Source organism: Vipera ursinii (genome assembly GCF_947247035.1).
Source record: "Vipera ursinii genome assembly, chromosome: 4".
Lineage (NCBI taxonomy): Eukaryota > Metazoa > Chordata > Lepidosauria > Squamata > Viperidae > Vipera > Vipera ursinii.
In genome coordinates, this window is record NC_139514.1 from 16,524,664 (window position 1) to 16,549,914 (window position 25,251).

The following is a 25,251-nucleotide window of genomic DNA, read 5'->3' on the forward strand; positions in this document are numbered from 1 at the left end:
AGCTTTATGAAAGGGAAGAACAGAAATGGAGCGTAAGTTCTTCTAATTACTTCTTTGCAAGAAAGGATACCAAAAAGGCTAAAGAGTTAGAAAAAGACTTCCCCTAGGTTATTTTCTAGGCTCCCAGTTTTCATTATGTATTTAAACCAAGTAAACATTCTCAAACTTGCTAGAGAACAATTACGTCAGAACCAGCATCTTTGGCTTAACGCTTTGCTGGTGTTCTGTCATCGACAGGGAAGGGGGGAGGGACAAACAGGCAATTTGCTGCATACCTTTATGATGGAAAATTGGGAGGGGGGAATTGACAGTTGAGGAAGAACAGAACAGCTTGGAATCTAGTTCATACTGGCACCCTGGCATCTTCAAGACCATTTGCCTTGAGTGTGGAATTTCACCAGCCCAAACACCTCAGAGCTTCTCCTAACATCAGGGCAGTGCTGGATTGGCCATGCTCGGATAGACCATGGGGGTGGGGGTGGGGGAGAGGGCTAGGGAAAACCAGGGGTTTTAGTTCTGTATTGGCACCTGGGAATTTTAGATTCTGCTTGGGTCTACTGCAGTTAGCATCTCTTAGTAAAAGTGCCTTTTCACTTCAAATGGAGTCGAGAGTTTTACTTCCCTAAGGGATCAGACTAGGGCAGGTCTGACAAATTAAAAACTATGCTGTATTGTAGATATTAAATGAGAAATTTGAAACCCTAAAGTACAGTCTGTTTGTAAAAAAGGTCTAAATTTGCAATTCAGCCACGTCTCAAGGACACTTGGTCTCCTACCAGTGCTCTAGGCTGAAATAGAGACACATTACAATATATTTAGCATAGCCACCCAGTAAAAACCACAATGATGGGAAAATAATGAGATGTCAAACAAAAGTAACTATATAATGTGAGTTGCATCTTGATGTCTGTACACAGGTTTTATTATTGCCTCCCCTCCTCCATGAGTGTCCACAACAATTAGTGGTGACAAAGGACTGGGAGGCCAAATGAAAATGAGCTGTCATTACTTTGTTAAAACCTTCAATCTGGTAATAATTTCCCAAGAATCCTTGGGAAATTTATTGCACTGCTTATAGGCCTTAAATAAATCCATAGTATGGTCATTATTCCCATCTGCCTCAAAAAATACCATAGAAGAGTTAGCAATTCCAGAAACACCATGGTTAGATTAAAGCTCAGTAATTTCCTGCCATAGACTAAAGATTTTCCCCTGGATGTACAAAGTTCTCTCTAGGAATGTGAAGTTGAAAACCAGATCCAAAGAAGTCACAGAGAATTCTAATCTGGAAATGGAAAGTCATCTGTACAGCATATTTCTCAAATTTGGCAATTTGAAGATATGTGAACTTCAACTCCCAGCATTTCCTAGCCAGCAGTTGAAGTCTACACATATTCAAGCTTCCAAAGTTGAGAAACCCTATTCTAGAGTAATCCAAATACAGTACTAAGCAAGGGCTTTTTATTACAGTACTAAGCATTCTGGTCTCAAAGTGAACCAAAGGCCAATCTATTAAAATAACACAAAGAGTTAGGAAAATATGTGAGCAAAGAAGATTATGTTCTTTGCTCGCGAGAAGCACTTCTCTAGAGTAATCCAAATACAGTATTAAGCAATGACCCTGCATTTTGGTCTCAAAGTGAACCACAGGCTAATCTATTAAAATAACACAAAGGGCTAGGGAAACATGTGAGCAAAGAAGATTATGTTCTTTCAATAATCAACTGGATTATTTACTTAGATTTAGAGCCTGGCCCTCATTTCAAAAACAGAGCTCTCTCAGAGGACTTTTAATCAATCAATCAATCAATCAATCAATCAATCAACATAGAGACATCCAACTGTTAACTCTTATTGGGCTGCTGTTTAATTTAAACTCACAATATTTTATTATGATGATTTCCCCATTTTAATTCATTTTGTTGCATGGTGGATGTTTTTATTTCTGTAAACCACCATGAGTCACAAGACTGCTGTAACAAATAAATAAAGGTACAATTTCTACAGCATACTCTATCTCACTATCTCTCCACTTGCAGCCACTGCTGTCAATAAAGTCCAGATTAATTCAAAACGTGCAGCCTTCAGAACCTCAAATCCTAAAAGCATAATTTATGGATGTGGAAATATCAAATGTCTAAATATTATAGGCAAAAAACCCCAGTCACTGCTTGAAAAGATTATTGAATTTTCTCCAGAAAATAGAAACATTCTCAGAAGACTTAACAAATTGTCACATTTATTCAGATAACAATCTCCCAAACACAGGTCCCTGTTTATTTTGAAAATCATTCCACAGAGTTCAGCCTTTTGAAATACTTCTAATGACTTGGTCCACATGACCAAGGATATTTGAGGACAAGTACAAATATCTTTTCCATCCTAATAGTTTTCTGGAGGGCCTTTAAAGACCTAGTTGTTCTCATAGACATTAAGTTAGCATGGTTGGAGCCCCCCTCTGTGTGTGTGTGTGTGTGTGTGTGTGTGTGTGTGTGTGTGTGAGAGAGAGAGAGAGAGAGAGAGAGAGAGAGAGAGAGAGAGAGAGAGAGAGAGAGAGAGAGAGAGAGAGAGAGAGATGTTTGTCTTTTTGATCAATTCTGCCATCTTGTTATTGTATATTGCTATATACTTTTGGTACATTTGTTGTTTGCTTTTATCCTGTGAGTTGCCGAGAATCAATTGGAGTCAGATGGTACAGAAGTCAAATAAAATAGATAAATAAACTTGACTGCTTCCTTCACAATATGGGTATCTGAAGGAAAAGAGGCCTTCACAGTTTGGGCATGTTCACGTAACACATTTCACCAAGTCAGGGAGAAATTTAGTCAAAGTCTTTACCCAGTACAGTGCATTTTCATTCATTTTTATAGTTTAGTATGCTGTGAAAATCCAGGCCATTTGCTTATCCTATGGTTGAAAATGTTGTGGAAACACAGACAATGAGATAATCTAGTAATTTGGTAAAATGTGCTATATGAATGCAGCCAGTGTGAAAGAGAGGACTGGTATCTTTATACGCACAGGGAAGAGGAAAGAGTGACTTATCAATATGTACTTCTCAGCCTGTTTCCAGAAACCTGAAAAGGCATATATGATTGAACCTTGAAAAATTCAAGCCATAATAGAGGGAATTTTCATGAAAATAAAGTTGTCCTTTAGTGAAAACTAGAGGTGAACTTGTCCTTACTGAAAACCAAACTTAGCATAGATTTACCATTTACTAAAACTTGGACTCTGAAAAAGGGAGAGAGGAGAAGGGTGGACGCCTTTGAATTATGTTGCTGGAGATGATTATTACACATCCCATGGACTGCAAAAATCACAAAATGTCCTAGACTGAATCTAGCCTTATTTCTACCTATAACAGGGGTGTCAAACTCGCAATGTCATGTGACGTGTCGCGACGTATCACAACTTTTTTTGCCATTGCTGGCAATGGGGTGGGTGCGGTTTTGCTATGATGCATCTGGCCCTTGGGCTGGCAGTTTGACACCCCTGGCCTATAAGAAAAAGAACCTGTCTATTAGCCAACGGGTATATTAGATGCAGTAGCTCAGTGGGTTAGGACGCTGAGCTTGTCGATCAGAAGGTCGGCAGTTTGGCGGGTCGAATCCCGAGTGCCACGTAGCAGAGTGAGCGCCTGTTACTCGTCCCAGCTTCTGCCAACCTAGCAGTTCGAAAGCACGTAAAAATGCAAGTAGAAAAATAGGGACCGCACGGAGATGTCCTTGGACAAGCGCTGGCTCTTCAGCTTTGAAACGGAGATGAGCACCGGCCCCTAGAGTCGGAAACGACTAGCATGCATATGCGGGGGAACCTTTACCTTTATATTAGATGCCTGATTTTTGGACTATGGGTCTTCAAACTGAAGGGGGTGTTGTTAATATTTCCTCATGCTAAAGCATCAGCACCTTCATTAAAGCACATTATAAAAATATATTCAACATCCTTCTTTCCTAGATAAGCTAATTTGCTGCAGATTTGTCTGTCTAGAAAATTTACAGTCTGTTCCTCGGGCATTAGTGTGTCCAAGTGGCTAAAGGCAGAGATATATACTCCCTGAAAGAGAGATGTAGAAGAACAAAATCCCACCTCAAATAATGGTAGCATCTGATGCATTATAATTATCTCCACCCTGCAAAGATGCTTTTATTAATAGTCATCCATTCAGCCTATTGTGCAAATTGGACACTCATTAAAACCATACAAATAACAAATACCTGAAACCTTTGCAACACAAAGCTGTAAAGTAAATTAACATTTTATTTACTGGTCGTTAACATGAGGTGAAGAGCAGCTGATATCACACTAATTTATAATAAGGTCACAAAGGCAGTAAATTACTTCTAAACAAATTGGACACTTTCACCCATAGGAAAAGTATTCTGGAGTGCCATAAAGACAAGTAGGCTGTGGCTGACTGTAATTTTCTATCTCACTTGGTATTTCTAAGAGTCCAGACAGATGACTTCTGATTCTGGAAATCGCATCATCTCAGAATAACTTTCCCCTCAATGTGCAGAGTCACAATTGTTATACTGATGTTGTTTATCCTCATCTTATGACTGCTAGATTAACTTAGTGGCTTTATTGACCAATTATGTCAGCTCTTTTTTTGTTCCCCTTAAATCTATTTTGCTGAGATTAGCCAAAATTAAAAAAAATGCACAGCAAAGATGACTCAGTTTTTTCCTTATTGCTTTAAAGAGGGGAATATGTACTTATCCTTCTGATCAAACTAGAGTGAGATATTGAATTGGGATGACACAAGGTCTCCACTATTCAATATTATGTGGACGTGAAGGTGGTGCTTTTCATATATGTAGATTATCTAGAATTCAGTGGGATAACCATTACCACGGAGAATAAAAATGAAATTCAAAACTGTATTGATTGGTTGAAGAAATGGGCTGAAAATACCAAAGTAAAATTTCACAGAGACAAATGCAAAATTTTGCTTGGCTTTAAGAAGGGGTTAATTATAGGTAGTTCTTGATTTACAACCACAATTGAGTCCCAAAATTTCTGTTGCTAAACAGGACAGTTGTTAAGTGAGTTTTGCTCCATTTTGCTACCTTTCTTGCCAAAGTTAAATGAATCCCTGCAGTTGTTAAGTTAATATCATGGATTTAAGTAAATCTGGCTTCCCGACTATCAGAAGGTTGCAAAAGGGGATCAATGATGCTGGAATACTGCAACCAACATAAATGTGACCAGCTGCCAAGCATCTGAACTGTGATTTATGTCCATGGGGATGCTGCAAGAGTCATAAGTATGAAAAACAGCAATAAGTCACTTTTGCAGTGCCATTGTAACTTCAAACAGTCACTAAAGAAATGATTGTAAGTCAAGGATTTCCTGTAGTTGATTAGGAACGGTATATGAATGTCAGACTCCTCAATAATCAAGGAAAAATAAGTGGGAGTTACTTTATTGTTCCTCGTCTATAAACAAAAAGCTTACGAAACTAACACAATTACTTGCATCACTATAGATATACTCTGGGAATTGGTAGGAAGGAGCCGTTCCTGCTGACCAAACTTTCCAAGCACTGCTGCCTCTTTAAATGGAAAGTATTTGCATTTGTCTTCATATTCTTTAAAGTCAGCTAGAAGAGACCTCCTAGAAACACAGCTCATGTTTTCTAGGACATACCCTGTGAGGTAGAACTGCTGAAATTGCTTCCTTTTCACATGTGATAAAGAGCAGCAGCACTGGGATCTCTAGCTATTGATAAAGCTGTTAACAACAGCAACAACAATACAGTTGGCAGGGACCCTGGAGGTCATCTAGTCCAACCCCCTGCTCAGGCAGGAAACCCTATACCATTTCAGGCAAATGGCTGTCCAGTCTCTTCTTAAAAACTTCCAGTGTTGGAGCATTCACCACTTCTGGAGGCAGGTTGTTCCACTGGTTAATTGTTCTAACTGTCAGGAAGTTTCTCCTCAGTTCTAGGTTGCTTCTCTCCTTGACTAGTTTCCATCCGTTGCTTCTTGTCCTGCTTTCAGGTGCTTTGGAGAATAGCTTAGCTCCCTCTTCTTTGTGGCAGCCCCTGAGATATTGGAACACTGCTATCATGTTATCCCAAGTTCATGAAGTATCCAGACTGGTTAAAGAATACGCCTGAGCAGTGTTTTGCATTTCAAAAGAAAAAAAAAGTGCTTTGTGTCTCCCGTGGGTAGTTGGGAGCACTTGTACAGTATTTTGTCAGCTCCTTTTTAAAGCAGCTCCTTCTTTCTTGAGATTGTAAAACTGAACTCTGCAACATGAGCCACAGAGGGAAAAAAATGTCCTTGCTTTAAGACAGGGGTGTCAAACTGCCAGCCTGCGGGCCGGACGCATCACCAGGAAACCGTGCCCAACCCACTGCCGGCAATGGAGAAAAAGCTCCAATATGTCACACGATGTCACGTGATGTCACGAGTTTGACATGTCTGCTTTAAGGAGTTGCAGATGTGTATGCACACTTGTCTGTCAAAGCATCATTTTCTCCTCTTTCACTCTAGAATCATATCAAAGAATGAAGAGGCCCAAAAGGACCTGTATTTTAGCAAGGCAGAGCACCAAAAGTACATTACAAAGGCATTTCTTTTTATGGAAAGCCATAAATTAGAGGTCAGAAGATCACAAAAGGGGATTGGACTACTGCAACGCTCTCTACATGGGGCTGCCCTTGAGGACCACTCGGAGGCTTCAGCTGGTGCAGAATGCAGCCGTGCGGGTTGTGATGGGGGTTTCCCGATACTCCCATGTAACACCTCTGCTCCATGAGCTGCATTGGCTTCCGGTTGCCCTCCGGGTGAGATTCAAGATGCTGGTGATGACCTATAAAGCCCTAAATAGCTTGGGTCCGGGATATCTGAGGGAACACCTGCTGCCGGCATCAAGCTCCCTTCGTCCTGTGCGCTCCCACAGGGAGGGTCTTCTCAGGGTACCGCCGGTAAAAGATTGCCGGCGGATAACACCCAGGGGGAGGGCCTTCTCTGTGGGTGCGCCTGCCCTCTGGAACCACCTGCCCGTAGAGCTTAGGACTGCCCCTGACCTGCGTTCATTCTGCCGGGACCTGAAGACTTGGCTCTTTGAGCTTTCTGGCCTGGACTGAGAGTATTAATTGGGGTTTTAATTGGGGTTTTATATTTATTCAAGGTCTAAATGTAATCATTTTAACTGTTCTTAATTTTTGTAATTGTTGTATTGTTATTTTAAAAACCTTGTGAACCGCCCTGAGTCCTACAGGAGAAGGGCGGTATATAAGTCTAATAAAGATAAAGATAAAGATAACGATCACATGACCCCAGGACACTGCAACCATCATAAATATGAACCAGTTGCCAAGCATCTGTATTTTGACCGTGGGGATGCTGCAATGGTTGGAAGTGTGAAAAACGGTCATAAGTCACTTTTTCCAGTGCCCTTGTAACTTTAAATGGTCACTAAATGAATGGTTGTAAGTCCAGAACTACTTGAAGATATCTACAATAAACCAGTCACCTCAGCTAATGGATATGACTTCTTTCCCTTTTCTGTTTCTTGCAGTTTTATAATGTATGGAGCATAAGAAATGAGTTGGAATCTGTTCCCTGAAAACAAAGGTAGAAGATAACAATACAAATAATCATAAACAGCACCTACTGTGGATCTTTAACTTCTTTTTTTATTGAAAAGTTTTACAGTACATTTTTTAAAAAAGCAAAACCCCTCCCAACCCCCTCCCCTCACGCCAAACCTCCCCAACTCTTCCCTCCCCCCTCCCCCCTCCGACTTCCCAGAGCTGAATACAAGGTATAAAAATACAAACAAACATAATCTACAATATGCAAACAACAATAAAATATTAAATTCTATTGCACTTTAACTCTTAATAAAATAACTACAAGCAGTTTATATATCACATAAATCCAATACTTATTCAAATGCTAAGTGAAACTTTTTAGTCCCATATTTATTCTGGATATAATCAATCCATCTTCGCCACTCCACAATATATCTCTGTTGCAAATGGTCTTTCAAATACGCTGAAATCTTTGCCATTTCCGCCAGGTTGGAAACTTTTAAAGTCCATTCTTCTATAGTAGGCAGTTCTTCCTTCTTCCAATATTGTGCTACTAAAAGTCTCGCTGCCGTAATTAAACTTTAACTTCTTGTGATGTTGGAGATATTGAATCTTTAATGTGATATTACCGGAAAGAAACAATACAGATTAACTAGAAACAGGATTTTTCCAAGGACTCCTATGCATAGAAACATATCCTTGGTAAAATGGATATAAATGGATAGGAGTGTATAAGCCACAGACTTCACATGACCATTTATGATTTGTAAGAAGTAGGAAAATATCATTGTATACAAACAGAGTCATGGCTGATTAGAAAGTTAAGTAGAACGCTTAAGAAATCTATCCAGGATAAGTTTGGAAAAACACAGTGTTTACAAAGGAAATGTGAACAGAACAAAGTCTGCTTTGATCATTGTGCAGAGCATGATTTTGAACTAGCTTTTAGAACTTTTTTGTTGTTGTTGTTAGCTGCGAAGTCGTGTCCGACCCATCGCGACCCTATGGACAACATTCCTCCAGGCCTTCCTGTCGTCTACCATCTTCTGGAGTCCATTTAAGCTCACACCTACTGCTTCAGTGACTCCATCCAGCCACCTCATTCTCTGTCGTCCCCTTCTTCTATTGCCCTCGATCTTTCCCAGCATTAGGCTCTTCTCCAGTGAGTCCTTCCTTCTCATTAGGTGGCCAAAGTATTTGAGTTTTAGCTTCAGGATCTGGCCTTCTAAAGAGCAGTCAGGATTGATCTCCTCTAGGACTGACCGGTTTGATCGTCTTGCAGTCCAAGGGACTCGCAGGAGTCTTCTCCAGCACCATAGTTCAAAGGCCTCAATTCTTTGGCGCTCAGCCTTTCTTATGGTCCAACTTTCACTGCCATACATTGCAACTGGGAAGACCATAGCCTTGACTATACGTACTTTTGTTGACAGGGTGATGTCTCTGCTTTTTAGTGTGCTGTCTAGATTTGCCATGGCTTTCCTCCCCAGGAGCAAGCGTCTTTTAATTTCTTGGCTACAGTCCCCATCTGCAGTGATCTTGGAGCCCAGGAAAATAAAATCTGTCACTACCTCCATTTCTTCCCCATCTATTTGCCAAGAATTGAGAGGGCCAGATGCCATGATCTTGGTTTTCTTAATGTTAAGTTTCAACCCAAGTTTTGCACTCTCCTTCTTCACCCGCAACAAGAGGCTCTTTAGATCTTCACTTTCTGCCATTAGAGTGGTATCATCTGCGTATCTTAGGTTGTTGATATTTCTTCCGGCAATCTTAATTCCAACTTTTGATTCATCTAGCCCTGCCTTTCTCATGATGTGCTCTGTAAGTTAAATAGGCAGGGCGACAGTATACAGCCTTGCCAGACTCCTTTCCCAATTTTGAACCAATCAGTGGTTCCGTGTCCAGTTCTCACTGTTGCTTCTTGACCCGCATATAGGTTTCTCAAGAGACAAATAAGATGGTCTGGTACTCCCATCTCTTTAAGAACTTGCCACAGTTTGTTATGATCCACACAATCAAAGGCTTTAGCATAGTCAATGAAGCAGAAGTAGATGTTTTTCTGGAACTCCCTAGCTTTCTCCATGATCCAGCGTATGTTGGCAATTTGATCTCTAGTTCCTCTGCCTCTTCGAAATCCTGCCTGTACTTCTGGTAGTTCTCGATCCACATACTGCTGAAGTCTAGCTTGTAGGATTTTAAGCATGACTTTACTAGCATGAGAAATGAGTGCAATGGTGCGATAGTTTGAACATTTTTGGCACTGCCTTTCTTTGGAATTGGAATGTAAACTGATCTTTTCCAATCCTGTGGCCACTGTTGAGTTTTCCAAATTTGCTGGCAAATTGAGTGTAGCACTTTTACTGCACTGTCTTTTAAGATTTTGAATAGCTCAGCTGGAATACTGTCACCTCCACTAGCTTTGTTGTTGCTCAGCTTTTCTAAGGCCCACTTCACCTCACATTCTAGGATGTCTGGCTCGAGGTCAGTGACCACCTCATTGTGATTATCTGGGACATTAAGCTCATTCTTGTATAGTTCTTCTGTGTAATTTTGCCACCTCTTCTTAATCTCTTCTGCCTCTGTTAGGTCCCTGCCATTTTGGTCCTTTATCATGCCCATTTTTGCATGAAACGTTCCCTTCATCTCTCCAATTTTCTTGAAAAGATCTCTGGTCCTCCCTATTCTATTGTTTTCTTCTATTTCTTTGCATTGTTCATTTAAGAAGGCATTCTTATCTCTTCTAGCTATTCTCTGGAATTCTGCATTCAATTGGGCATATCTATGTTTTTCTCCCTTGCCTTTCGCTTCCCTCCTTTCCTCAGCTATTTGCAAAGCTTCCTCAGACAGCCATTTTGCTTTCTTGCATTTCTTTTTCTTTGGGATGGTTTTGGTTGCTACCTGTTGTACAATGTCGCGAACCTCTGTCCATAGTTCTTCAGGCACTCTGTCTATCAGATCTAATTCCTTAAATCTATTTGTCACCTCTACTGTATATTCAACAGGGATATGATTTAATTCATACCTGAGTGGCCAAGTGCTTTTCCCTACTTTCTTCAGTTTAAGCCTAAACTTTGCAAGGAGAAGCTCACGGTCTGAGCCACAGTCAGCTCCTGGTCTTGTTTTTACCGACTGTATAGAGCTTCTCCATCTTTGGCTGCAGAGCATATAGTCAATCTGATTTCTGTGTTGACCGTCTGGTGATCCAAAATTATGTTCTCCATACCACAGATATTTAATTTACTTACTCTGCTGACAAGAAACTTCACTTCTATTTCCTTTTTTTCAAAAAAAGTTTTCTTTACATAAAAAAAGTTTTCTTTACATTTTCTAGTTAAAGTTATATTCATTTTTTAAAAACTGTAACTTGCTTAATATCAAATCAGTCATTTGATAAGACCAGATACATTTTTGCAGCTCTCTGACCCATCTAATTTCAATGTGGGCATTTACAAGCAAGCAATGTTACATTTTATTGTTGGTCCCTTTTAACTCCACATGCTATAATTGTTCTAAGATGCAGTTATTAGAACTTTAAAAAACAATGATCTATTGACTGTCACCCTTCTAAGAAAGTGGGGTTTTTTTACAGACTGTGGTTGAAAGAAAACACTGTTCAACTACAGATGGACACCAGGTTTATCCTTGAAAGTCTGTTCCAAAGAATGTATTATGACAGTAAGATTTTCAGTTTTGTGCAATTTTTATTATATGATAAATTAATACTTTTGGATTAGGATTACAGTTTAGATTGGGGTAGAGTTTAGACACCTAAGTTTTTATGAATTGATGGGATTATGCTATAAATTATTATTCTGAGGAATAAGGTCATCCTACCATTAGCTTGGGTGAGACAGTTTCTGCATATGGTAGATCCTCAAAAAAAAAGTCCTGGAGGAAAAAAATAATGTGCAATAAAGCTTTCTTTGAACTCCATAAGTTAAAATGATGTCTTCAATACAAAAAGTGCATTCAAATAAAGATGCATAACTAGATCAGTTAAAGGCCATACTTGCATAATATGCTCAGCTTGATTAGTATTAACTTTGATTCATTGAGACAAGCTTAATGTATCATACAAATCCAATTAATTGATTAGTTTATGGATTATCTTCTTCAGTAAACCCAGATTAATTCATTAACTAGGTTAAAACATCAACGTCAATTGAACCATTACATAAATTGGGCTGAGGTCATACAAAACTAACCAACGTAGTATGGACATAACACCAGGTACAATGCAAATATAACTCTCTCCCTTTCCTGATTCTACCCCCAGTATTAATTGCAACCCCTGAAATACTGTATATCCTTAAGAACAGACAGAAATTCCCAATGAAAGTGCATGAAGCCGACAAAACATTTCTCATTAAATTATCTGTGAATTTCACCATGGATTGGTCCAAATAAAAGTGGCTATTATTTCCTAATTGATAAGAAACTATTGAGCTGATGAAGGGCTGTCACAGATTGGTCTGTTTGAAAGGTTAGGGATGTGTCGCTGAACCTTGAGAACTTGAAGATGCATGGACTTCAACATGCTGGTTGGGGGGGGGGGTTGTGGAAGTTATAGTCCATACATCTTCATTGCCAAAGTTGAGAAAAAGGGTATATGAGAGCTCCAGTTCTCCTCTTTGTAATAATATGGGAAAGAGTATGTATAGCATGATACAGGGGTCTTCAAATGTGGCCCTTTTATGACTTGTGGACTCCAACTCCCAGAATTCCTCAGCCAGGCATGCTGGCTGAGGAATTCTGGGAGTTGAAGTCTACAAGTCATAAAAGGGCCACGTTTGAAGAACCCTGGCATAATAGTTAGGGCATCAAATTAAGGCCAGGGAGACTTGAACCTAAGTCTTTCTTGATGATGTAAACTCACTGGGTGACTTAGGCTAATTTAGGTTGCTCTGTTTTATTTTGTTGTTGTTGGTAAAATAAAAATAAAAATACTGAAATAGGTGTCTAAGAACCATGAGATCCCGAAGGGCAGGCAGGATATAACTATAGCAAATAAATAAATAAATTCCCATTTAATTTATAATTACACTTTTTAAATATTGACCTTTACAGTAATTAGCATTTGCAAATTTCATTCATGCTTTTCAGGGGTGAGTTATGTACTTTTGAAGCTGAAACACTGAATGCTGAGACGATTGCCCAGTCATTTAACAATCCAAGGTTAAATGACTTCTCTTATGCCCAAAAATGTTTACTAAGAAAACAGGAATAATGCATCCTACCGTATCTAAATCGGAGAAGCAGCCAATTGTTTTCTAAGCATATAATTGTTATGACTGCAACTGATTCTATGTGGTTTCCAGTTAGCCACAAAGTCTCTCAAAGCTTCTTCGTGGCACTTTCGTATGAACCTTCCTTGACCTCCAGTGTAGCCATGTGGGAAAAATAAATACTGCTTCCTGTCACATCACTGTTGTCGCCACCAGGCAATCCGGAAATAACTTAGGTCAAATATGTCCCACTGACTTCAATGAAAACAATACATGGGGAAGCACTGTGGCGTTTCTCATGTATTGTCACCAGACTAACATTCCAGCAAGATAATATCAGTCTCTAGTGTGTTCAATGGCTGACTCTTCCTTCCATAACTTTCTGTGACATCATTGTTGCTGCAACTCTACTGGGGTGTGTGTGTGTGTGTCAAGAAGTTTGACAATGTCATACAAAAAGGCAAAAAGTACCAGGGGGTTGAACTAGAAGACCTCAAAGGTCCCTTACAACTCTATTATTGTTATTATTATAAGTTGCTTGGGAATATTATCATTTTCTATGTGGGAAGGGCTAAGCCCAAGCTTAATTTTTTATGTAGCTTTATGCTTTCATAAAGTTCAATTTCATATAGTCCATGAAGATTGAGTAACATGATAGCAATGATCCAATAGCTAAGGGACTCTACAAAGAAGGGGAGGGGGCAGAACAAGAACTAATGGGTGAAGACTAATCAGAGAACAAACCAACTTAGAAATAAGGATAACTTTCCTGACAGTTAAAACAATTAATCAGTAGAAGGGCTTGCCTCCAGAAATTGTGGCTGCTCCATCACTGGAGGTTTTTAAGAAGAGATTGGACAGCCTTTTGCCTGAAATGGCATAGAGTCTCCTGCCTACGCAGGGGGTTAGGCTAGAAGACCTCCAACTCTGTTATTCTGTTAAGATGCGGGATAGAAGTATTTGGAAGCAAGCAGGAAGTTGATTCAGCAGGTCAGGTAGTTCCTTTCTCAGGATCCCCAACTGGGAGCTCAAACTGCTAAAGCACAAATGTAGGAAATTGCCTTTTAAAACGTGAGATGGAGATCAGTGCCAAGAAATGAGACTACTCAGATAGAATAGGAAACTTGATGTCATAGACAATTTATTATTTACAAGAACCTCAGGAAATGTCATGCTTCATGGTAAGAGAAATATCTGTACATGTTTATTTGGGCTTCTATTCTTATAATAAAAAAACACTGCAGAAAAATCTTCATGGTATAATTAGTGTCTCCAATCTCATGCCTTTCCAGATGATTTAAGTGAAATTTCAAAATGTTGTATGCAGCGTATGTCTGGAGGGTATTAAATTAGGGAAATCTGAAGTCAGATTTTAGTTAAGGAGAACTGCAGTGACCCATGGTGAATTCACTCAGTCCATATTATCCATTCAGTCATTCATCAAAATTAATGTTATGTTGCCTTACTGCCACACAGAGGCATTTAATGTGACTCACAAGAAGATATACAAAACCCTTCAGACTAAAATGTAACAACCGTTCAAGTACAGTTACAAAAAGTAAAACAGTGTCACTTCTACATCCCTGGCAGCAATGCTGTGCATCACATAGCCATCCCCACTGCTGCATTCCATCCTTGGCAAAGGATAAAACCCAATTATCTAGGACAGAAAACAAGGCAGGTTTTCACACAACATGGTATTTGCCCACCTTGCAGCTCCAAGGAACTACAAATAGCAGTGAAAATGAATCAAAATTAGTGTGACAGCCTTGGAAGAGCCAGAAAGCAGAACAAATCCATGGTCAACATACCAGTGTCTGAAGGCCAAGTTTAAGATTTTGGGGAAGGTGAAATTTGGAATGACCCAGAAGTTTTGTGTAGGGAGAAAAAAAAAGAAGAACACTACCAGGCAAGGTCTTAAATTATACCTTCTGGTTTCAGAAAGCATAGCTATGCTAGCAGAAGACAGGAAGGAGACAGCAGTCCAACACATCTGTGGCATGTCAGTCTGAGAAAAGCTAATTTAAAATAAAGCTGAACAGATGCATTTTGCATTTGTCCAACCTATTCTCATTCCATTTCATCAAAGAAAATGTACTTCATAAATATTTCAATGGAGAAGAAATTGTTGGAAGTTTTCACATGTAAAAAATGTGCTGTTCTTGCAGTTATTTAACGCGAAGCAAGGACAGGATGAATGGCCTAGTTTTCTTTGTACTGTCATCTTTTTCATAAACTACAGCTTCCCTGGCTTCCTACTTTTCTGCTAATCCCAAGGGGAAATAACATGCTAGCTTTATCATATCTTATAGCACTTAGACTTATATACCACTTCATAGTGCTTTATAGCCCTCTCTATGTGGTTTACAGAGTCAGCATATGGCCCCCAACAGTCTGGGTCCTGATTTTACTAACCTGAGCCGATCAGGATTGAACTCCAGGCTGTGAGCAGAATTAGCCTGCAGTACTGTATTCTAACCACTGAACCACCACAGCTCCTTTTGATATCTTGACGATACCTTTGTCATGAAGGAGTCTTTTCACTTGGACTGTTTTGGTACAAGTGTCTCTACTAAAGGGAGAAGTCTGCCTTGAGAATCTGCTACCTGTAGACTTCTAAGGAAGAAATGGCAAACTGAAGACTGATCTCCTAAAAATAGAGCTGATAACTGAGTAAGAATAAAGACCCAGTGAATAGATTGGTTCTGCACGCTTCCTCTCAGGAGAGACTCAAGATCTTCCACAAGTGTTCCAGACAGTTTCTCCTCATGAAGAGACTGAAAGACAATGGTCTCTGGCAGATTTAGACCTCTGAGAAATAAAGGAATATCAAGGAATATCATCCTGCTCAAACTACAGTTAGCACCTTCGAAAGGGACATTGGATTTGCACGTTTCCTTTTTGAATTACTTTTGGAAATTGCTAATTAATTACTTTTTAGCTACAATCCTTAGCAAAAAAGGGGGGGGGACTTTAAATGCAAGTTTAAGAATTAAACTTAAGAATTTAGTAAGAAAAACTAATAAACAGTAGAAAAGTGATTAGAACTTTGATTTTGGAAAATTACAAATGAAATAAAAGTACAGATGGATTTGAAATAAGATTTTGGGATTAATTGTAAAATTCCTCCCCATGGGAAAATACTTTTATTTTAAATTGTTTTAAAAAAAACATGATAGGATGGAACTTTGAAGGTTGGATACTAGAGAGAATTAGAAGCAACTGAAGATTACAATTAAAGGACAACACTTAAAGTTGACTTACAAGTACAGAATGAATCAAAATATTTTAATACTGGACCTATGGAAGGATATTTTTGAACAATGGACCCAAAAGTTAATTTTAAGAGTGTTTGTCTCTATAGATAGACTGTGTTTAAAAAATGTGAGGGAGATGAACAAATTTTACTGGACAAGACTGAGATGGATCTGAAATTTAAAGATGGATTTAACAATGACCGGCTACAAGAATGATAAGCGGGGGGGGGGGAATACTACATATAACATAGAAAAGAAACTGGCTAACATTGTAATAGAGTAAAAAAGATTATTGTGAGATGAACACCAAGATAATTGATAATTTTCCTATATTGGATTTACAAAATAGGGTTGTTAAGCTTTGAAAAATTTTGTGAGAAAGCTCAAGTTCAAGTTCTTGGACATTATTTGAAAGGACTAAATATCAAGATTGTTAAAAGTTAAAGGAAGGAATATAAAGTAGCTTTATTTAATCAAAGTTAAGATATATACAGATAGTCCTTGACTTGTGACCATTCATTTAGCAACCTCTTATGACTAGTCTTCACACTTATAACTATTGCAATGTCCCCAAGGTCATGTGATCAGAATTCAGGTGTTTGGCAACTGGCATCTATTTACAGCCTTCTAGTATCACATGATTGTTTTTATTTGCTGTGTTGAAGGGAAAAATCATTTCTTTTTATTTCTTTTTATTTACAAATATTCTTTTTTTCTTTTCTACACTTTCTAGCTTATTTGTTCTTTTATTTTTAAGTACTAAATGATGGATGGATGGATGGATGGATGGATAGATGGATGGATAGATGATAGGCTAATTTAAAGAAGAACAATATATATGTAATTGCGGTTGAAATTTTGAATAAAATATTTTTCTATACATGCACACCATCACACACACACAAACAAACAAATAAATAAGAAAGAATCTACTGCATGATTACATTAATGTGCAGCTGACCATTTCACTGTTGCCTTTGGCCACCATCATGCCATCCTTTCAGAACTAGAAATCTATTTATCAATTTTATTCTTTCCAACTATAAAAATGTTCTGAGGAGAGAGAATCATTTTAAAAGGTACCTAAAGAACCTATAAGTACTGAAAAGACTATTCAATTGTTTTCTGTAAGTCTGAGACTAACCTGCAAATTTATAACTGAAATATCTGCTTTGGCATGATATACATCTATCTGATAAAACAGGGCAGACACTGATTGCCAAGTGCTTTGTGGAACTCCAGTGTATTGATTACAAAGGAACCACATTTGTACTTTCCTTCGTTATTCTAGAGCTCAAAGGCAGGTATTTAGGTAAGCGCTGATCCAGTGAAATTTTTATGGGCACATGCTCTAAGCAGCCCTCACCACAACCCTGTGCACCTGCTAAGCTGAATTTCAAAAGCTACTATGAAATGAGTGGGCAAACCTTTTTGAATCTCTGTGATGTGATCATTAAGGTGTGGATTAAGACTGGGAGGAACTCTCATTGAAATTCAGTATTGACCATGAAATTTCACCCGGGGCTTTCAGCCAGCCATTATCTTTCAACCTAACCTATGTCGCAGGGTTATTTTTGTGGGGGGAAAAAACACATGGACAAGGGATTACATATAATAAGTGCAGCTTTGAGCTCCTGAAGGAAAGACAGGATTTAGATTTCTATCTAAGCAATTAATATGACATTTTGGAGGCACAGAATCACAGTGTTGGAAAAGGCCATCCTAGCTGCACTGCGTATTGTGAAATTCTCACAAAATGGCTGCCATGACTAATGCAGCAGAAGCCAAGTTTGGTAGTTGCTCTTTCTCCTAAAGATGTTCCACTACTTTTTTTGGACCATTTTTTTCTGGGTAGCGAGACATTCAAAGCTACTGTGCAGCCTGATGGTCACTAAGGATGGGGTTTCAATTACAATGGTTCCATCATGTTGCCTATTCTTGTGTTAAAGGACTTGCACCCTCATAAATACAAATAATGATTTCCACAGCCGAATGTCACAAATGTTTATGGTGCATGCAGTGGGTTTGGGAACTTCAGACCAACATTTCTAATGGACCCCAAGATAAGGAAAGAGAAATTTTACATTATGTAAACCATGCAGCTTTTCCCTAGCATAGGTAGTCCTTAACACACAACAGTTCATTTAGTGGCTGTTTGAAGTTATGACGGCTCTGAGAAAAGTGACCATTTTCACACTTATGACTGTTGCAGCATCCCCATGGTCACACAATCAAAATTCAGACACTTGGCAACTGGGATGTATTTATGACGGTTGCAATGTCCCTGGGGTCATATAATCACTTTTTGTGACCTTCTGACAAGCAAAGTCAATGGGGAAGCCACATTCACTTAACAGCTGTGCTACTAACTTAACAACTGTAATGATTCACTTAGCAAAGGTGGCAAAAAAGGTCATAAAATGGAACAAAACTCACTTAACAACTGTCTCACTTAGCAACCGAAACTTTGGGCTCGCAAGTCGAGGACTACCTGTATGTCCTCCAATTCCATCCACAGTTTTACCAAACAAAGAAGGGACATATGACACAGTAAAGACAAGATAAGCTTTATACGGATGCAATCATTCATAGACTACAGCCTGTTTCATCACATGTTTAAAAATATTATCCACAGAGTAAAAACCAGTGAACTGCAAAGTAGAGCAATTTACGAGGTATGGATCTTTGGATTTGAGCAAGAATAAATAATCTGTTTAGAAACTACCAAATTAATTATGTAACCTCTGCAAGGATTGCTGTATCATGGTTCAATAGATGTTTTGTGAATGGCCACTGAGAGGTATTCATCACTGTCTCTGCTTTCAGCATTTTGTTTGGCTTTGACCTCATTGTTTGCACTTAACCCCGATTAAATCATAAATGTCTGTGTGTAAGTATACATACTGAAGGCACTTTGTGCATCTGATGAAATAAGATGTAATTCACAAAACCCTCTGACATAATCCATCTGTTTCTCTGTGAAGTGGCAGAAAAGTGGTTGCAGCTTTTGCTTTAAGACAAGCAGAACTATCTCTGCGTACACATTTTAGGGACAAAAAATATTATCCACAGAGTAAAAGCTTTTATTCTAAAACCAGGATGTCTGCAAAGTGTCTGTGCCCTGAGAATGCTGAGATTCACTCAATTACCAGATCTTTATAGTCACCAGCAAAGACAAAACAGAATAACAAAGTTGGAAGAGACAGTTGGAGGTCTTCTAGACCAGCCTACTGCTCAAGCAGGAGAACCTATACCGGGCATGTCAAACACGCAGTCCGTGGGCCAAATGTGGCCCACCCAGCCCACCCCGGCCACGCAAAGGCAAAACAAATCCCAATACGTCACGATACGGCCCCACAATGCGATCGGGGTTCGACTCCCCTGCCCTATACCATTCTGGATGGCTGTCTAAGCTCTTCATGAAAAATCTCCAAGGATGGAGCACTCACAACTTCAACTCTGCGAGACTGCTCTTGAAATCTGGACAAGAGCCTGGAATATTTTACTGAATATTGCCCTAGCTCTGTAATTTGAGGAGTGATGTTAGAACATGCAAACTTTATAAAACAAAATCTAAATTTGGAGCAGATTTTTCTTTTTTAAAAGAGGGAGAGAGGAGAACCCACCATCTGTTATTGTATGCCAGCAATTCCTGGTTGATCTTTTAGGAGAAAGAAACCATGTCTCAAATGCTGTAGCAGAAAAGGCTGGAAGATTCAATTCTGCTCTGCCTGCAGCCACAAATATGCTCTATCCCTGGATGAAAGATGAGCAAGTGAAATTGGCAGGTCACAAGCAAGACTACAGTAGCTCCTGTTGGCCTGGGGAGATTACCCCAAATAAGACTAAGCACCCTCCACCCAGAAACTAAGGAGCATCATTAAATGCCTGGAGGTTGAAATAACTGGGAATTAGGAACAGCCCTACCCTTGAAGAATATGACATCAAAAGAGACCAGGAGCTGATTGACTGAAAGAAAGATAATATACTTTCTGCAGCTCTTGAAGACTTCCTTAAGTTCTGCTATTATTCCTTCAAGCACTTCCCTTTGTAAACATCTGCTATGGAGAAGTGTTAAGGGTCCAGCTGTTTGCAGCTGTAAATCTTTGGGGGGAAAAATATTTACACAACGGAGGGCAAAATTCCCCTCTGTGTTCATTTTCAAGTTGCCTGCCTCCCTAACCAAAAGAAATTCTGTGGGTATTTTTTTTTCTCTCTCTGTCTTTCATTCGAAATCACGAGAAATCTTAATCTTATAATGCCACAAAGCTGCAGCTGCAGAGATCTCAGTGAAGATATGCAAAGAAAGAAAACAATATTGTGAGGTTAGTTTATTCCAAGTCTTGGCATTTGAATATTCAGAAATCCAGCAGGGAGGGCCAATCTAGCAGTGGGAGGGGGATCCTGAATGCTGAGCTGCTTTCTCTTGCTCCCTCAGTTTAAACCAGGGGTAGGCAACCTCGGCTCTTTTATGACTCAAGTCCATGAGTCATAAAACAGCCGAGTTTGCCTACCCCTGGTTTAAACAAATAAAAAAACCAAAGGAGGGGGAAGAATTCATCTAGCACAAATTTAATCTGTTCATGACTCTGAATTTTTGCTTTCTGCCTATTTAGCTATTAAATAAGATAGCCGAATGCCATCTAGAAGTGAAATCTAATTGCCCACAGATGAAACCTAATAATAATAATAATAATAATAATAATAATAATAATAATAATAATAAGTTGGAAGGGACCTTGGAGGTCATCTAGTCCAACCCCCTGCTCAGGCAGGAAGCCTTATACCATTTCAGGCAAATGGCTGTCCAGTCTCTTCTTAAAAACCTCCAGTGTTGGAGCATTCACCACCTCTGGAGGCAGGTTGTTCCACTGGTTAATTGTTCTAACTGTCAGGACGTTTCTCCTTAGTTCTAGGTTGCTTCTCTCCTTGACTAGTTTCCATCTGGGCACCTAGTCATAGGCTTAGTTTTCTGCATCAGGATTCTATTTTTGAGCATAGAGAGGAGTCTAAACTCCTATAGACTAAAAATCACATTTCTTGGCAAGTGGGCAACACGGATGATGGACGTTTGGCAAAAAAACCATACACAGCGTCCAGCGTCCTACTGGATCAGACCAAAGGCCTGTCTAGTCTAGTCCAGTCCAACAGTGAATTACTTGTCCACAATTTCTTCCAGCAGGTAAGGATCAAGAAATATCTATCACTTCTAATATTATCCTGATGTCTGAAGTAATAGCCACTGATTCACTCATTTTCCAATAATTTCCTTAGTCCTTTATTAAAACAAACTACAAACAGCTCTTGATTTAAAAACATTCACTGTAACACTGCTGAAGAAAGTGACTTATGACCTGATGGCATCTCCGTGGCCCCATAATTACAATTTTGGTGCTTGACAAGCGGCATGTATTTATGATGGCTGCAACATCCTGGGGTTATGTGATGACCATCTGATGCCTTCCCAGGTAACTTCTGATAAGCCAAGTCAATGGAGGAAGCCAGATTTGCTTGACAATTGCGTGATTCACTTAATGACTGTAAAGGTAAAGGTAAAGGTTCCCCCGCACATACGTGCTAGTCATTTCCGACTCTAGGGGCTGGTGCTCATCTCCGTTTCAAAGGCGAAGAGCCAGTGCTTGTCCGAGGACATCTCCGTGGTCATGTGGCCGGCATGACTAGACGCCAAAGGCGCACAGAACACTGTTACCTTCCCACCATAGTGGTCCCTATTTTTCTACTTGCGTTTTACGTGCTTTCGAACTGCTAGGTTGGCAGAAGCTGGGACGAGTAACAGGCGCTCACTCTGTTACGCGGCACTCGGGATTCAACCTGCCAAACTGCCGACCTTCTGATCGACAAGCTCAGCATCCTAACCCACTGAGCCACCGCGTCCCTATAATAATGACTGTAATGGTTACTTAACAATCAACACACACACACAAAAGGTTGTAAAATTGGATGCAACTAATTTAAGAACTGCATCATTAGGATCAGATGTTCTGGTCCCAATTTTGGTTGAAAGTCAAGGAGTACCTGTAGATTGGCAGCTCTCATCCTGGCCATACTTGGTTTAGAAGGCCATAAGAGTTTACTAACTTAAGTCCTAAATTGTACAAAAAATGGAGAAACTATCATGTTGCAGATGAATGTTTCACTGTGGTTCTAGAGACCACAAAAGTAGAAGATGCAGCCTGAAAGGTGACAATAGCTTCAGTCTATGTATGTTTTGATGCCAAATGTATAACTTTATTGATAGCTTTGATGGGTAAGAGTCTCTCTGAAAAGGAATCATGTAACATTTTGTCACAACCAGGAAATATTACTTCTTTTGCTCCTGAATAATTACTATCCCATCCAGAACATAGTTTGAGGGCACATTTCTAAAATCCAGAACTTCTGATCTTAGAAATTAGTCACACTCAATAGCTCAAATATCTAACCTTCTCCAGAACCTGTTTTTTGTTGTTTGTTTTTAATAGTATCTTGTCTGTTGAAGTGTTTTGAGAAGCTTGAAAACTATAAGGCTTTTATACCTTAGGGTTGGTAGTACAGATAGTATCCTCCTGTGTACAGTAGCAGTTATCTACAAGTAGAATTATATTTCTTGAACTGTGGATGCCTCTTGAGCTACTTTGAAAAGACTCCTGAGAATACCAGGAACGGCCATGAAAACAAGTCAGTGGATCATTGAACAAATCAACCCAGAATGTTTACTTGAGACACAAATGATCAGTCTCAAATTATTCTACCTCGGATACATTTTGCAAAGACTGAGCTTTCTAGAGAAGGCTCCCATGCTAGGAAAGTTAAATGGAAAGAGAAGAAGAGGATGACTAGCAACAAGGAGGATGGGCTGAGTTCCTGTGTCGGAAGACCCGAAGTACCAAGAATAGAAAATCATGGAGAAAATCTACTTGATAATTAAGAGTTGAAAACTACTTAATGGTGCATAATCAGCCAGTCATTTCAACTACGAAATGAAATAAAACTCTTGAAACTTTCAAAAACACCAATAAGTAAATGCAAAGAAGTTAAGACTAAAATGTTGCACATTAAATAACCACAGGTTATGACTGCTTCATCCTTTTTTTGTGTTGTGGGAAGTCTTGAACGCCCACATGCCCCTACCCAGGTTAATCTCTTGATCACCCTTTTCATTGTCTTTTCTGTTTAAAGAACAGAAAGCCTGCTTCTCATAATCGTGGAACATGTAAAGGACTTCTGTATGGTATAAACTCATTTCAGAGTGCATCCTATGATGTGGAAGTATTCTCCAGGAAGTTTTTTTGCTGGGTGTGTCTTGCCTAAGCATGTATATATGCTGCCAGCATGTTTTTAAAAGGTTAATTAATTACCACACACATTTTTTGCATTGATTTCATTCTGGGTTTTTTTCCCCCTACAAAAGCAATAAGTCCATGCAAAAGCCTAATGAAAGAAATGATCCTGCCAAAAGATTTTGAGAAAGCTGGATGCAGTTATCCAATTATCCCGAAATTCTAAGCATGATGCATTCTTTTGGATGTCTTCCTAACAGGCAGGATTTACTAGGCGTTATTCCTCTGGATTGCTAATCGTGCCTACAGCTTTTGCTACAGCATGTCCAAGAACACCTGGGTGAATGTGGATCTCTGAAAAGATACCCCCTTTGTAGGCATCCTTACTTGAGCATCTAACAAAAGATTAGCATCTTTTTCTTGCAAGTAACATTTTGTTTTATGGGACCCAGACCTCTTTTCAAGTTATTCATTGCGTTACCCGTTATGTATTGGCTTTTCACAATCAGTGTAATTTTTCACTGTACTGTACCGTATATTAGTTTCAATCCATCATCTGAAGTCCGGAGACCATGCATTACTTACTTCTCTGACCACTTACACTGGATGTAGGAAATGTCTGGCTGTGTAAGACAATCCGAAAAGGAAAGAAAGAGTTGAAGAAAAGTTGCTTCCACAGCCCTCCAACCTAACCTTCCCCCACCCCTCCGCTCTTTTGTCTCTCCGTTCAAGTGCACCTCTCAGGAGAATGTGTAGGGGGCGCGCTTCCACAACCTTTAGCTTTTGGCGGCCGCCTGGCCAATTTCACCCATCAGTGAGGAATAGGTGAAGAAAGGAGACACTCACCATCTCGCCGCCTGTTCGAGGCGCGCAAGGCTCTGATCGACCCGCTCTGGCTGCCGGCGGCGGATCCCTGCTGCCGAGGGCAAAAAGTGGCCCAAGCTACCACGTAAAGGAGGAACGGCGCCAGCATTTGCATCGGGATTCTTTGGCGCAGAGAGGAAAGTCTTTAAAAATAAGAACAATAATGATAATAATAAAAATAAAAATAAAAAGACTCAAGGCGACCACCAATCTTCTGGCAAACGGTAGGGTCTTCTGATCCACGCTCCCTTTCAAGCCGGCAAAGCACCCGCTTTCTTCCTTTTGCCCCGTTCGCCTCTTAAAGTCTCTTGTGAGTTCCCGCCCGAAGTCGAGAAAACTTTTGGAAAAGAAAAGGAAAAAAAAAAGATTCTAGCGGAATGGCTGCAGGGCTAAAGCGGTGGGAGATTGATTGCCCCTTGCAGACTTAGGGACAAAAGCGAGACCCGGAGAGCTTTCCCCCCTCTCTATACCTCTCGCGTCTCCCCTTCCGCCACCGGCCGACCAGGCAAGAAAAGGGATCCCGAAAGAGGGGAGTTGCCTTCACACGCGCACTGCGGTGTGTTTATGTGTGGGGCGGGGGGGGGGAGAGAGAGAGAGAAGAGAAGGTTGGCGAGCGAGCCGAAGGCTACGACGCCCTCCGCCCCCCTCGCCCTCTACCGTTGCCGGACTGCGCTGCCCTTTTTGGGCTGGCCGAGCGGGGAATGTTTTTCCAGGTCTCCCGCGAAGTTGGCCGGAGAGCGATGAGTCTTTCTCTCTCTCTCTGGTCGGCTAAATGGCTCGGGAGCTCTTGCAGCCTTTTTTTTTGTCTTCTCTCTTTGCTTTCGGAAAGGAAAACGCACCGGTGGTTTTTTGACTCCAAAGGAGGCGCGGCGCACCGGGATTGGTGCTGCGCGGGGTGGGGGGTTTGGGGGTGGGGGAAAAGAAGGGAGCCGAAAGAGAAGGAAAGAGAGGATCTCCTTTTGAGAGCAACCTGCGCCAGCAGATTCCTCTCCCCCTCCCCCCTCCGTCCTGCAGGTCCCAAAGGCCAGCGAGAAAGTTAGGGACGCAACAAAGACGGAGCGGTTAAGGTGTCTCCG

General features: G+C 40.1%; 1 protein-coding gene across 2 annotated transcripts in view; it reads right to left on the minus strand.

Moving 5' to 3' along the window:
- Positions 1–24,929, minus strand: part of PDGFD (platelet derived growth factor D) — a 190,582-nt gene extending 165,653 nt beyond the window's left edge. For both annotated transcript variants that reach the window (XM_083362418.1, XM_083362417.1), the window contains exon 1: positions 24,158–24,929. In XM_083362418.1, coding sequence (XP_083218544.1) covers positions 24,158–24,290 — 133 coding nt within the window. In that variant the 5' untranslated portion in view covers positions 24,291–24,929. The remainder of the gene's footprint in view (positions 1–24,157) is intronic.
- Positions 24,930–25,251: the final 322 nt, after the last annotated feature.